Below are 16122 nucleotides of genomic sequence, written 5' to 3'. Positions count from 1 at the left end.
TGAATTACCAGGTTATCCACATGAAGGGATTTATTCTTCCCGGATGGCACGGGCAGAAAAGTGGTTTTGGAAGCATGAGGAATTATTTTCACACATGAACTGGCCACCGCATTGTTCACTGAGAATCAATACTAAAGCTGATCAAATAAATATTTAGTCCTGGCAAGCGTTTGACTCTGTAAATTCTTGTCTGAAACCACGTTTCTGAAGGCACTGGCAGACTCTCCATGTAATCTTAGACTATCAAGATATATTGTTCTTTAAGAAAGAAAATGTACAATCATTTATAAATGACTACAAATGATCTGGTGGAGCTTTCTCTAAGGTGAGGTTTATTTATTATTTATTATTTATGGAAGGAGATCTTCAGGACAGAAGGCTTTGCACTGTCTTGATTTATATCTCTTAAAATGAAAGTGATAAGAGACGGTAACTCTTTTAAAGAGGTTCTACAAAAGTTGCATGTATGTAAATCTAAACAGATGGATAAAAAAATTAGTAACCTCATTTATTAAAAATTATTTGGTAAAATATATTAGTACTCGATAAATCATAACATAAGTACTGGACTCAGGTTCAGGTGAGTTGTTTTTTCTTTCATTCATCTTAAAAGAAGATTAGTTTCACCTGTAGAGAGCTTTTGAATAGTGTTTGCCCTATTAAAACACACATACAATAGCGCACACACACATACCCACTTACACACACACGCGCGCGTGCACACTTGCAAGCTCAGTATCTCACATCTTGTTCCAGATTTCCTTCATTTTAGATTTACTTTAGCCTTTTGTGTTATTGTAAGTGCACTACATTGTGTGTTTGAGTGTGTGTCAGGCTGCACTCTTGATGCCGTGTTGGGTTGCCGGTGCGGGGTGCGAGACGGAAATCCGGAACTTTCTGTGACAATCGACGCTCATAAATCACCCTCGGGCCTAACAGTGATGGTTTAGAGTATAAGGTGTTAGGCTTGAAGTTTTTTTTTTTTTTTTTTTCGTATCAGCTTCATTAAGCTTCAGCTCGAGTAGCTAAATGTCCCAAAAGGATCTTTCAAGGCATGCATTTGTAAGCATGAGTGTGTGTAAGTGTGTGTCTTATTCGCCGCTTCAATCACATGCATGAAGGAGAAAGAGAATATTAAAAGACTGGCATGCTCCATGGATGAGGTTCAAAGAACGAACAAAAGAGACAAGTCGTGTAGTGGGAGTCGGCAAGTGGGTGGGCTGCTCTCCTGCTTATTCATGAACGAGATTTGAATATTCATGACTCCTGTTCTGCATATGCTTTGTACACTCTCCTGCCTGCCATCTCTGGAGATTGGAAAGAAAATATGTGGCAGCTGTGTGAGACATCCAGCCTACACACGCTCAATTTTATTTACACAGCTTGATTTTTCTCAACAGGTGGGAGTGTACACTGTGTGTGTTTGCATATGCATATGCTGTGTCTTTTGGATTTTTTTTTACAGTTTCGCTTTTACGGTAAAGAAATGTCAACATTTAAAGATTGCATTAGACTCATTTTTGCTACACCCGCTGCTCTGTGTATTTACAGTACACATGCTCCCTCGGTAGTTATTGTAGTCTGACACTCCGTATGATAAACTAACATTGAACACATGTTGTTAGCATATGCGCTGCCCCAAAAGGCATAGTTGTGGTCTTATGGTTCTTGTTTGCCCATGCCCATGAGGTCCATGAGGCTGTAGCCTGTCCTGTTTCTCATTTTGAGTTTCAAAGTTTGCTCTCTTCCCTTTATGCACCCTTTTGAACCTCACGTCAGTGCAGATTCAACAGCAACTCCCCATTTCCCCATTTCAACCAAATTCTAGAGAGACCAATTGAGGAGGAAGACAGAAATATCAGGGGAAAAAAAAACTTCTAATTAAGTGTCTTTTATTGTTTAATAAAAGTATAAGGTGTTAGGGTTAAAACTGCTGTGGGTGCCACTATAAAATAAAGCTGTATTCTGTCCTTTAGTAACTGTGGACCAGACCGTAGTCTTTCTCTGGTCATTATGCACACATATAATCACTGTTTATAATTAGGAGTAAATAAGGCAGAGTAGGCAAGCTTTCTACAAGCATGTTTTTGGGGTAACCCATGAGAACTTTAAGTAATCTCAGATAGCAGAATTCACCAAGCTGTCTATTTCTAGATGTATTTTTAATGTATTTAACTATTTATTTCGAGCCAGTGCTTTGGTGAATGCCATGTGATAATTAAATCTATCAACATAATCCATTAAAACCAGTGGGCTGAAACTAACATCAGACTGGAACTGCTAGACCACAGTTACAACTAATCGATAGTAAGCTTCTTGAAACGGGCGAGTGTCAGTAATCCTGGCTGAAGCAGTTTACAGCATTGAAACCTGATTTGATTTTAGTCTGATGCATGCTTTCATCTAAAGAGGAAACCAGAGTGCCTTTAGTCACTTTCTGAAACCGGAGCATCCAAATTGTTAGCTCACCTCTGCACTTATTGCTCGTTAGTGACGTGAGGAATGGTGGGGTGCAGGAAAGCTCTCCCCTTGTGATCAACTTCAGTGAGGAACCTCTCGAAGTAATGGTATAAAACTGGCTAAAAGGTTATATCGCATGGAAACATGTCATGTGAGCATTTGTTTCTTTTTTCCCATTTCAACCAAGCCACCGCATGCATCGCTGGTACCAAGCCCAGTTAGAAAATGGGAGTGTTGTGACAGAAAGCGCATACAGCGAAAAAAACCTGTGCCAGATTATACTGATCAAATAATATAAGGTGGTATCTATGATGTCGGAGAGGAACAACTCATTACAGTCGTCATAACTAAAGATTAAACTGAACTTAATAGACAAATAGATGTTAAGTATTATCTTGAAAAGAAAAGCTTGAAAGTATCAATACTGCTTATAGAACAAATTAAATGAATATGTCTCCGCCATACTTTGGGGCCTATTGTCCAGCAAATGTCTGGTGTGTTTGTTGTTAAGGTCTCTTTCACAGGTTACTCGACCAAACCCAGAATCACTCATCTTAACTTTCATATTATCTCAGTCTCCCTCACACACACACAACTCGATTACAGAGACATATCTGTGAGAGCAGGCTGAATGATGGATGTGTATTACAGCAGTGTGTGCACTGGGGGTTGAGGAGGGCGTTGACCCCTGGGTTTGGGGCTCATCTGAGTCCCTGTGGGGAGACGCCAAAGTCGTGTTTAGTCTGTCGGCCTCGACAGAGGAAGATGGATGTGCTTAGCTGAAAAATAACCGCCACACTGCTGTCACTACTGGGAGAGAGGGGCCGAGTGTTTCAATAAACACAACACTTAAAACTGAAAAGAAAGAGCTGTTTTAACCGCACACAGTCTCACACACACAGATCCTGAGGCCCAGAGAAACATGTGAACGTGGTATGGGATTGAAACACTTGGGTCCACATGAGCGATTGAATAGTAGCCGTGCCACCTGAAGCACCTGTGTGAACACATACTGTAGAAAAACAAATAGCTGACAGAACCTTAAAAGTATATATTGTAGGTCTCGTAGGATCCAGAGGTCTGTGTATTCTAACAAAGATCTTCATGACACAACTACAGCTAATATCACTCTATGAACACTTACAGCACAGACAGGTTGTAATATTTGTGTACCACTTTTGCATTTTCTTATTAACTGTATATAGAATATGATTATTATTCCACTCTTCCACTTTGGATTATTCATACACATACAGTATTTGCAGAAAACATACATAATATGTTTTAAGGAATAACTAACACATTACATTAACAAACACAAAAATATTATTATTATTATTATTATTATCATTATTATTTGGGGGGCGCACAGTGGTGACTCAGTGGTGACTTGAGGGTCTGCGTTGCTGATCTGGGCTCGGGGTTCAAGCCCTACTACTGCCAGGTTGCCACTGTTGGCTCACCAGTTTTGGCAAGACCCTTACCCTATGCCCCATTTCAACCAAGCCACTGCATGCATCGCTGGTACCAATTCCAGTTAGGAAATGGGAGGGTTGCGACAGAAAAGGCATCCCGCAAAAAAAACCTGTGCCAGATTATACCGATCATAAATATAAATAGTTATACCTGTAACTATTGGCCTTCATGAGTATGTACTTGACAGACCGGGGTAATGTTTTTGCTACTCACTTGTATTTGCTGTGTGTTTGTGTACATGGATCCCTGCCCTCTGTGTCGTCTTGCAGTCTAAAGCTGAGACTGTTCTCACTAAGTCTAATGTTTGACTTTCTCACCCTAAACAAAACAGGGTTTAGCAGAATGACAAAAGTGGGTTTAGCATTTAAATTCACAGTTAAGCAGATGGAGATGTAAGAACCTCTCTTTTCTGTCTGTGTTTAGACAGAAAGCAGTAACATCTTCCTGCCTTTCTGTCTCTCCATGCAGCTCCGTCAACAGTGATGTCCGTGCAGAGTAAGGACGTCACCCGCGACACTCTTACACTCTTCTGGCAGGAGCCTGAGAAACCCAATGGAGTCATACTGGAGTATGAGGTCAAATACTACGAAAAGGTTAGAGGACTAATGGGAGATGTAGACACTGCTTCATAGTAATCAGAATCTAAAACCTTTAGCTTAGCGTTTAGCTGCTAGCTGGTTCAGTTTGCTCTTAAAACACCTTCTGTGTCAATAATTAAGCTGTCTAGGTAAAGTTTTCTCAGGTGCTAAATATTAACTGCCTAATTTAGGTAATTTACAAAGGACGAACACAGAGAACACTCATAAGGGTTTGAGGCATGGTGTGTATTTGCCTAGATTTAGTGCTAGTTAGCAATTTATTTTTAGCAAAATTAACCATAAGAGGCTCTTTAGATAGAATCAAAATTGTTGAATTTAGCTGTAATATAATAACCTCTAGTTATCAGGATAGCTAATGTTACCCGAGGAGGTTATTGCTAACTAGATAACTTTGCTAATCAAGAAGACTTGTTGTGATTCTATTTTCTTAAGCATTGCTTTTACTGAATGCAAAGCAAATAATTAAAAAAGGCCTGATTCTTAACAATTTTTTTATGCAGTCTCTAGTAACTGTTATATAAGCACCCTGAAAACTTGCTGAGTCACTTCTTATGCCTTAATGTTTGTGAAGCATCAAAAAGACATTAAGAATAGCAAATGCATACAAGGACAATTCGAGTTAAATATAGTGTGTATTGCAAAACACTGCTTGTCTCCTGAGGACACATATTTGGGTTAAACAGGAAATGAGTGTTGACAAGCCTGGAAGTAGCTATCAGACTTCCTTATTTGTGAACTCATAACCTTCCTTTTTCCTTCCTTTACCCTTGGTTTGTGTCTCCCCCTTGTCTCTCTCTCTCTCTCCCTCTCTCAGGAGCAGAATGAGAGAAGTTATCGTATTGTAAAGACCACGTCTCGAAACGTTAACATAAAGGACCTGACACCATTGACCTCCTATGTGTTTCATGTGCGCGCCCGCACTGCAGCCGGTTACGGAGATTTTAGCGCGCCACTGGATGTCATGACTAACTCAGGTTATTGTTAAGAACAGATGAAAATCACTGTTTGATATTTTATTATTAACCTTTAAAAAACGGCTTAAATAATGGTACTTCGTCCTGTAAAAGTCAATATGATTAATGATTCATAATCCAATTACCAATCAGACATCTCTATAATTGTGGTAATGAAACTGAAAATCTAACTATAAGTTAATTAACTAGCTATGTATTTTTTGGGAATACTAAAGCAACAGAATACATATAAATAACATAACTAATATAATTACAATTACTCTAAATGACTGTAATATAATAATTATCAACACTGAAATTGTTAAATATTATTATATAATTATATTTTAAACTACTTCTTGTTATTAGTATTATTGTTCAGGATTTTTAGAAATATTTCTGTTATTTCTGTCAATATTTCAACTTTCACTGTATCTTTGTTCCTTTCTTCTTCCTCATCTTTCTCTTTATTTCTGTACCAATATTTTATCTATAGATATTTAGTGTAATAATAATAATAAATATTATTATTATATTAAGTTTAAACAGTCACTTGTAAATGCATTAACGCTATGTAATGTGCACTAATATACTAGCATAAATATTTAAATAATAGTTGAAGGACAGGTGATGAAATGAGAACGTCTCTGTCTCTCTGTCAGTTCCGTCTCCTGTGGTGGGAGAAGGCATGAACCCCACCATCCTTCTGGTGTGTGCTTGTAGCAGCGTTGTTCTGCTCCTCATCCTTGCCTGTGCCTTCCTCATCAGAAAGAGGTGTGTGGCTATAATCCTACTGTGTGTCCTCTGTCTCTGTGTCCTTTGTGTGTATCATGTGTATTGTGTGTGTGTTGTGTGCAACAACCGTTAAATTAGCTGTTTCTTTTCAGAAGGGCCAAATACAGCAAAGCCAAGCAAGATGAAGAGAAACACCAACCAGGTAGAAATCACTGCATACAAATCATTTAAGCTACCCAAGGACAGGCAAAAGCTTTATTTTTATGCTTTTATAGATTTAATATATCTGGCAATAGAATTCATCTGGTTCATTGGTTTGTCTTGTTTGAGACTTGATTCCAAGCTTTATCTGGTTCCAGATTTTATATTCCTTAAGGTTTTACTAGCTTCTTGACTTTCTGGCTTTTATTTATTTGTCTTTTCTATATACAGTATGGAAAGGATTCTTTTTTTTTACTTTGTCTGATTCTTGTTTTAGACAGCCTGAGTTCATCTGGTTTATAGTTTTTTAGGTTATGGATGTATATGGTTCTGTAGGAAAAAGAATTAAGGCCACAATAAACAATTTATTTGAGTTTGTCATTGTTCTTAGAATTATCTTAGAATAATCTTAGAATAATCTTAGAATTCTGACTTTTCTTTTATCCCCAGAATTCTGAAATGAAAGTTCCGAAATTAAAGCTTAAACAACTCAAGTAACATTTTCCAGTGGTATCCCTAATCCTGCTCCGTAGGTTCCATGACTTGTCTGGTTCTGGGGTTCATTTGGTTTGCTGTTTATCTGGGGCTTTTTTTTTTTTTTCTCTCCTGTTTTCCTTGTTTTGTTCGATTATTTAGACACTGATTTATTTGATTCTGTGGCTCAGGTCCTGTGATTAAGATGATTCTATTTTCATCTGGTTCTGTGTATATCCAGGTGCTGGGTTTATCCTGTCTCTAAATCTACATGACTTTATATTTATTCAAAGTGTCAATTCCACATTTAACATGTTTGTGATATTAAAAACAACCTCACCTCAACCTCATGCAGGGGTACTGCATGTAATTTTATGTATCCTGGGTAGTTTGTTATTATATTACTATGTTGATTAAGGCTTGACTCTGATTTAGTTTTTTTCCTGTAGCTCTATTTGTAGAGGTAAATTAAATGTTTACATTCATACCAAATGAGGAGAATGTTTAGTCGAGTCCGGTACAGATCCAACACACTTTTAAAACCTTTATTATGAACTGCTGAACTGGAATATCATCAGTTTTTACTGGACTGAGTTAAAAGTAAAGGACTACATATGGGTTCTGGCAGTGTGATCATAAAGCTCAGCGGGGTCACACAGACACACATAGTAATCAGATAGCTAATATGAGACGAAGCTAGATCGCATAAGTGAATAGCAGGATTTAGCATGTGTTTAAGCAAATGAAACAGGACCTACTGAAAGGAAATGAATGTACTTAACATAATTAAATTCCTAGTGTTGATTTAACACTTTCTAACTGGATCCATATAAACATTGTAAAGTGTTAATATAACACTCTAAGTGTTAATTCCTGCTGTGTACTGAATGCATGTGCATTAACGTGTGATTGGATGTGTGCCTGGTGTAGGAGTGAGGGTGTATGTGGATCCGTTTACTTACGAGGACCCGAACCAAGCCATCCGAGAGTTCGCCAAGGAGATTGATGCCTCCTGCATCAAGATCGAGAAAGTCATCGGCATCGGTAAGAGCCGGTCATCAGCTTTAATGGTGACTCAGCGAGAGTTTCTGTTTGTGTCAGTGTGTTAGAGCACTCAATTACTGAAATGTAAATGAGATTTACTGCACTCAAAGATTAGTGAGGTTGTAATTCTGTACCAGTCCAGACAGAAAGAAGCAGAGGGCTGTACAGTATTAAGTAAATATTCCAAACAATTCATTAAGTTTAAATACATACATTTCATGATTCAGATGAATTTAATTCACTAAACTAAGCCTTCAAATGAATAATAAATGTATTAACATTTAAGTAGTTTTAAAATTAAAGGTTATTCTGACAGCCTAATTGTGTTGGTGTAGGTGAATTCGGTGAGGTTTGCTGTGGTCGTCTGAAGTTCCCTACGAAGCGTGAGGTGTGTGTGGCAATTAAGACTCTAAAGGCTGGGTTTACCGAGCAGCAGAGGCGGGACTTCCTGAGCGAGGCGAGCATCATGGGCCAATTTGATCATCCCAATATTATCCATCTGGAGGGCGTGGTCACCCTGTGTGAGTCTCCAATTCCCTCTACATTTATTCTATTACATAAGTATACTTTCATACATTTAAAAGAAGAAAAACTCGTTCTTTTTACATTGTTGTCATTTATTTTTTTACTATTTATCCACACAATATTTTGATACATACTGTACTTACTGTTAGATTTGCTATTATTATATCGTTACCAAAATCTTTTTCATCTACAAAAACACAGGTCAAACAGCAAATGGTTGCATATTTTTTATACTATACCGAATCCTCACTACATGTTATACTTGATGTGAGAATTTTATTTTACACTACAGTTCCATTCAAAAGTATAGACACAGCTTCTAATTCAATTTTCATTGTTTAAGTGATTTATTTTCTACATTCTCGAACAATACTAGAGATTTTAAAATTATTGAATAACACGCATGGAATTACGTAGTAAAGTACACAATAAACAATTGTTATTTAAAGACAAAAATCACCAATTAACAAACAGCACCTTAGATTAGAGCCGTTGTAAAGGCTTTACAGAGCAGAAGCAGAATACATTATAATAACAACTGTTCAAAAAGAATATTGCATATTTTTAATTTCAAATATAATATTTTCCAGATTTTTTAATTAGGAACGACCACTGAATTAGAAGGTGTGTCCAAACTTTTGTCTGGTGCTGTACATGTGCAGAATTCAGTGATTTCTGAGTTTGTGATTCAGTCACCGAAAGGGCACACGTTTCTTTTAATAATTATTAAATAATTGAATGTGAAAAAATATTTAACATTATTTTTATAAAATATTTTACATAAAAAGTTACATTTTAAGAATGAAGCATAATTTTAAAGACATGTAGTATAATGTAAAGCCTAGTAAGCTAACACCTTTTTTCTCAAGTTCTTCTCAAGTAACACAAAGTCAGTAAATGAGTAGATAGTTTTATTATATTAATAATTCTAAATGAATGAATCTAGTGTGTGTTTGTGTGTGTACAAAATCTTTACTCTTACTTTCTCTCCAGATCAGACATAGACACACATGTCGACGCATAATTGCGCACACATTCTGTATACACACACACACACACACACACACAGAGCGCATGTTAGTGACAGATGCTGTAGGTGTTGTAAAAAGCCCAAAAGATCCGGTAGCATTTCAGAGCCATTAATCAAAGTGTCACATCTAAATGTGTTTGACTGTCACCCTATAGCTTTTCCCTATAGCCTCCAACACCGCATGTGTGTGAGAGAGTGTGTTTCTGTGTGTGTGTGTGTGTGTGTGTGTGTGTGTGTGTGTGTGTGTGTGTGTGAGTGAGAGAGAAAGAGAGAGCGCAACAAGTGGAGTGACTCTTAATGTATTGGGGGTGGGGTGGCTTGGAGCATTGAGTGTCACTCCATATGTGTGTCTCTATATCTTTCAGCCCTGCGTCTATGTGTGTGTGTAACAGGGGCTCTTAATGTGTTTAGGGTTTGAGGTCAGTCTGTTACCTAATATCTACCACTTAACACCCCACACCTCGATGTCTATCTCACGCTGAGCCTCTTAGCCGCTGCGTGAACTCATTAACACGTTTAGAACTGACTATGGTATAATATATTTTCTCATCCCTTGTTTGTACATTTGTGTAGCAGAAACGATGCTTTTCCAGTAAGCGTCGTCATGCTGGAGTTTTGTCATGTGTCCGATCTTTCAGCCTGTGAAAAAAACGTATGCTTCTGCTCATGGTACATAATTTAACCTTTTGTTTTTTTCACATTTCTGTATTAAGGCAGCTATAGAAAAGCATACAAGATAATAATTTTGTCAGCTAACTTATCGACTGGAAAAAAAAACAATGGATCATTTGTTATTAAAGCTGTAGGTTTAAACTTCAAAAAGTACCTGTAGACAGCTGCAGCACCGACAGACAGTTCTTAGTTTAAGGGAGATTCTCAAGACTGAGGTTTGTGAACTATTCACAAAAATACTCTTCACACAATTGCAACTAAGATAACCCTTCATATAATAGTTTTGTAAAAGAAGTAATTATAATTAAGTAACATAGACACAATATGGCTTAATGTCACATTAGTTTATTTTCACTAGTCCAAACGTACAGTACCATGAAACAGACCTGAGCCGCCACTTATTTCTTCAAATTTTGCTTTCAAAGAGCAAAGTATTTTTATGTAGTCTTGAGGAGTAGTTCACCAGGCCTCTTATTGAACTTTTTCAGTCCAGTTCCTGTACCTGATCCTATTTTAGACAACCGTTTGTTTGTTTGTTTATTTGTTTGTTTGTTAAGGTACACAGTGTCCTATGAATCATTCAAGCATAAAAAAACATCTCACTTAAGGCCTGAACCAGTGAGGAATAGGTGCAGATGTTGACAGATGATCAGGCCAGTGATTATTGTTGTATACCAGCGATACAAAATGTTGAGTGTTTGGAATAGACGAGAGGGGAAATGAGGTTGCTGCTGAGGCCAGCACATAAACAACCGATTTTTATTTATTATATATAACCGATTAATTTTATCTTCATGCACATTGTAGAATGTCACAGTTAAAACATTTGTTCCCATTTATTTAATTAAATATACAGCATTTAAATATTCTAATCAGAAGAAATAAGGAATGACTTAAGACTTGCACAACTGTAGATTCCAAAGAAACCACATTCACTCTATACCATGTCAGCTAGCTGGCGAGCCGGATAGATACAGTAGTTCAGGTTGACTCTTGGACTCCCATTCAGCCAATCAGCTAATTGGCCTGCAACTGTTGCTAAAATGTCTGTGAGAAAGACTTTTTTTTTCATGATTGCAATTTTGACTAATGCTTTCACTTTGATCAGTTATCTTTAATCTTTTGAATGTGATTGGCGGCAAAAAAAGCCTGCTTAATAAGGTGCATATTTCTTTTTAACTTACGCTGATGAAATATATTTAGTTTTAATTTGTCTTTGATAAAGAAATTTTTGAGTGTTTGGTTTGATTCCCTGAAATACATCATTGAGTCCACATCTGGACCAGACGACTGCTTTTGATCTAAAGGGGAAAAACGGGAAATTTGTTGACATGCTAAATAGAAACACTTATTTTCTAAAAGTATAGAAATGCTAACACAAAAGATTCTGTGTGCTGGTATGATGTATGAGGACAGCATGGTGGTTAGCATTGTCGCTTCACACCTCAAGGTCTGAAGTTTGAATGTTGCCTCTGCTCTGTGTGTGGAGTTTGCATCTTCTCCTTGGTTGGTTTCTTCTAGGTTCTATGAGTCCCGGGTGTGCCCTGCCTTGCTCCCTACACTATGTTCCCAGAGATAGTTCCCCATGACCCTACTGTACACATGATAAGAACATTGTATGAGCTGATGGCATGTGTTAGAAAAACAGGAGGAACTTTATTTCAGTTACTTACTTAGTGACTGATCGAATACATTATTAAACATTTGGTTATGTTCTCTGTTAGCTGAAAATTTGTTAGTATTAGTAATTTGTTGGTAAAAAGAACAGGATAGCCATTTTAAGCTCTAAATTTATTCTGTAGTGTCTGGCATACTACAAACAGCTGGCCCCATGTTGATAAAAGTGGTGATGTTTTATTTATAAGCTATTTGTAGCCCTGAACATTTGGCAAGAGGTTAAAACTAGCAGACACTTAATGAAAACAATCAATGCTTTTTATTTTCCACTCCTTTCATGCCTTTTAAAAACCTGAAACGCCTCCTGTAAGTCTGCTGCTCTTTGTGGCAGGAGTAACGAATCTGAATACTTTTGCATTTGCATAATGTAAATATCTGCAAATTAAATCATAACATGCAAAGGAGACCACAGCTGGAACTCAGCCCACACTTCTGCTCTTTCTTTCGTTTTTTTTGTTGGTGTTTTCTTTTATATATTGTTTTAGTGTTTTCGATTCTCAAAGCTCATTTATCCTTCGCTAACAACGAGTCCACTGTGGAGCTCATGGACAAATTCAGCCTCTCTCTCACACACACATGGCAAATATTGAATTTGTCTTTTAATGTGGATAAAAGAGGGCGTGTCTGGGAAATCCAAGCAGGGAGGAGACGGCAGGTTCAAAGGTTAGCTGCTCCCCTGGCCCTCACGATGAGCTGTCAATCAAATCCGCCTGGAGGTCACATGAGAGGCCAGCGGCAACAAAGATGGCTGACAATGTGTCTGTCTGGGCCTTCTTAGCTACACTTCCTCCTCACGGACGCACCATTAAGCAGCTGTCAGTCAGAGAGGCCGCAGCAAGTGTGTGTTTTTGTATGAGCGTGTGTATCTAGTGTCGATTTGCCCTCAAGGAACAAAAAGGAATTTGTCGATTTGTGTGGGTTTGGATAATTCTCATTTGGGGATAACATAAAGGTTGTTATCCAGCTACTGAATCGTCTACAGGGTATACTTGTACATAAGGCTCAAAGCAACATCTTTCATTTATTTTCCTTAGTTTTTATTATTTTTATTATTATTATTATTATTTTATTATTATAGAGTAAGCGCATTTTACCTAAACACCCACACTTTTATTAGGACAATTACAGCTATGTTACAATTCTTTAAACAATATTTCAGCTCTTTGTATACAAAATCTTTGCAAATAATATTCGGTTGCTTTTTTGCATTCTACAGGTAAGCCGATTATGATCATCACTGAATACATGGAGAACGGCTCCCTGGACGTGTTTCTCAGAGTAAGTGTGACTCTGGGTCAATATAAGTTATTTTAGAGAAAATAGTTCTTTAATACTTGAAATAGGGGAAGGTTGTTGGACAGAGAGTCCCCGGTTCATCCCCAGCACCGCCTGGCTTGCCACTATTGCATCCTTTAACAAAGTCCCTCACCCTCAACAGCTCAGATACCATTGGGCATCAAGCTGGCAACCCAGCCCCATAAGAAACCTGCTAGAGAAACCATGTGGTCTAAAAATAAATAAAATCACGTGAAAAGAATGTGTGTGATGTTAACTGTTCATTTTAAATCTAAGCATAAGATATTGTGACGATTCTGCAATGTGGATATCAGGTGCTACACTTTAAATAAAAATTAAGGAGTAATTAGCTATTATTATTATTATAATAGTTCCTTATTATGTACTTAACAGTATAATTAGCTCACTTGTTGTGACTGGGTATCTTTATCGTCATTATGTTTATCCCAATTAATTACTCAGTGGATGCTAATGGAAAGAAGAATAATATAGTAGAGAAACCAGTGCCACTGTGGTGATTTTCTTTTAATTAGGAAGTTAATGCCAGTGTGGCCAAAAGTATTAAGACAACATATGCCATGTATTACAGTTCTCCCTGTGCACAGAACAGATGATGTCACTCATTAGTTCTAGCCTAACTGGTTGGAGACTTGTGCTAATTAACCAAAAAAACTAGTGGATCAAGCAGGTTTTCAACAATAAAGGGACCTCTTGCTAAATATTGATAGTTGTTTAGCAATTTCATTTCTTAACAGATTGTTTTAGTTTTTTTTTATTGTGATTATTGGAAAAATAAAAAAGAATGTCATTGAATTTAACTTTTATCTCAATATTTTTTGGGCCATCACTAAAATAATTTTTAATTTCTAAAAACTTTTTTTTATATACACATTTTTTATGACTCGCAAGTTCCATATAAAATGGATTGTAAGTGAAATATTCAGAAATGAAAAGAATGATACAGACACTTTCCTAGTAGTATTTACCTACATACAAAATTAGTTTAGTTTTAAATTTGCCACATAGTTAAGGCGAAGCCCAAGTCCAAGTGGCTTTGCCTAGAATACAAAAAAGTCCAGTCGCTCTAACAGGTTTTTTCCCAAATTCATGCATTATGAGAAATTCTTCTGAGCTCCACCTGAAAACAAACATCTAAAATCCAGGAACAGATGTGACTATCGAAAATTAAATTTTGGTTCATATTTTACAGACTTTTACATTTTTCTGAATTAGCTGTTCAAATTGGATCCAGTGAATTATGCTGGCACATGGTTTAGTTTCATGGTCTTTTTTTGTCTTTTTTTACATTTCACAGAAGAACGATGGGCGTTTCACAGTTATTCAGCTGGTTGGTATCCTGCGTGGCATCGCTTCAGGGATGAAATATTTATCAGACATGAGTTATGTCCACAGAGACCTGGCAGCACGAAACATCCTTGTCAACAGTAACCTGGTGTGCAAAGTGTCTGATTTCGGCATGTCCAGAGTGCTCGAGGACAAACCTGAAGGAGCTTATACAACACGGGTGAGAGAGAGAGAGAGAATTGTATTGATGAATTCTTGTTTCCATTTTCTAGCATCTGAAACTACTTTCGTCTGAAAACCTGTTTCTGTTTCATTTGTCAAAAAAAACCTTCTTGCTATTCAGATATGAATTATTAAAAACTGAGAAGAAATTTTTATATATACAGAGACCTCATAAATCTAGTTCAAAACTAAACTTCAGTCATGCAACATGTCTAGGCTGAATAAATACTTTTGAGTTAAGAGGAGAATTGTTGAACATTTATAACAATTAAGACCTGATGTTGATTAATGACTTGAATGAAGTAATCTTGCTGGAAAAAAAATTTAACTTCAAAAGATTGCCTTGGCAGATTGTCAACTCAGACTGTTGAGCCCTTAGAGGATGTCTCTTTCACTTGTTGCCTCTTTCTATTTTTCATGCCTATTTGTCATCACCATAACATGTAATGTTCTTCTCAATAACATACCATTTAATTAAGCAAAAATATATTCAGAAAAAGAACAGATCAAGCATGTCTCTTTGTGTGCGAAACAGAAACAGAGTATGTGTTTCACGTTAAACATTTTACAGACTAGTGTGGATCTTTAGATAATCAGTACCAGTGTATCAGTGTGAACGTATCTGTAAATCATAGGGAGGAAAGATTCCGATTCGCTGGACAGCCCCAGAAGCCATCGCGTACAGGAAGTTCACGTCAGCCAGTGACGTGTGGAGTTATGGCATCGTCATGTGGGAGGTGATGTCATATGGAGAGCGGCCTTACTGGGACATGAGTAACCAGGATGTGAGTACTCTAATACCAGTTTCACAATTCTGTAATGGTAATAACTGCAGAGTAACTGCAAATTCATAATGCCTTATTTTTCTTTAATGCACATTAAATGATTTGCTTTATAAATGTTTTTTTGCACTCTGGATTATCCAAAAAGCTCAACTAATTTTATATATTTTTTATAAATATAAATTTAATAAACTAATCAGTGTATCTTTAGTTGGTTGGTTTGGTTTGACACATCACTTTTCTTTAATTGAAGACAAAATTAAATAGAAATCTCAACATTTAAAAAAAAATCCGCAATGTGAAAGGTGCTTTTTTTCCTTTTTTTTGGGCATAATGTAAGAGGGGACTTTGGTTTCCATCTATCGTACTTTGATTGGAGTCAGATTTAGATGCTAGCCTGCAATCAATCAAGGGGGACTGTTCACCTCCCGAACACCACAGCTACTTAGATTTGTGAGTGCATGGCAAAAATCAGAGCCTGTTTAGAGAGGCAGGCAAAAGTCTCCGCACTGTACTGAAAAGATTTTGTTTTAAGTGATTGATACAAATAAGGTGACCATGTTAAAAAATTATTATTATTTTATTTTTTTTACTTAAATGTAAAAAATGGAAAACACGTGTTTCACATCCTTAAAAAATGGACATGATAAATAAAATAATGATATAGGTTA

General features: G+C 36.9%; 1 protein-coding gene across 2 annotated transcripts in view; it reads left to right on the top strand.

Annotated features, from left to right (window-relative positions):
* epha4l (eph receptor A4, like) overlaps positions 1-16122 on the top strand; it is a 49203-nt gene that overhangs the window by 27644 nt on the left and 5437 nt on the right. For both annotated transcript variants that reach the window (XR_008361330.1, XM_053507063.1), the window contains exons 6-14: positions 4405-4529; positions 5350-5509; positions 6151-6262; positions 6376-6425; positions 7829-7942; positions 8278-8463; positions 13063-13124; positions 14458-14667; positions 15305-15454. Coding sequence is in view for 1 of the 2 variants with exons in the window: in XM_053507063.1 (XP_053363038.1) it covers positions 4405-4529; positions 5350-5509; positions 6151-6262; positions 6376-6425; positions 7829-7942; positions 8278-8463; positions 13063-13124; positions 14458-14667; positions 15305-15454 (1169 nt within the window). In the remaining variant the exon portion in view is untranslated. The remainder of the gene's footprint in view (positions 1-4404; positions 4530-5349; positions 5510-6150; positions 6263-6375; positions 6426-7828; positions 7943-8277; positions 8464-13062; positions 13125-14457; positions 14668-15304; positions 15455-16122) is intronic.

The sequence above is a fragment of the Clarias gariepinus genome, chromosome 11 (assembly GCF_024256425.1).
Source record: "Clarias gariepinus isolate MV-2021 ecotype Netherlands chromosome 11, CGAR_prim_01v2, whole genome shotgun sequence".
In the NCBI taxonomy this organism is placed as follows: Eukaryota; Metazoa; Chordata; class Actinopteri; order Siluriformes; family Clariidae; genus Clarias; species Clarias gariepinus.
Note: the sequence above shows the minus strand (reverse complement) of the source record. Positions and strands in the feature narration are given on the sequence as shown.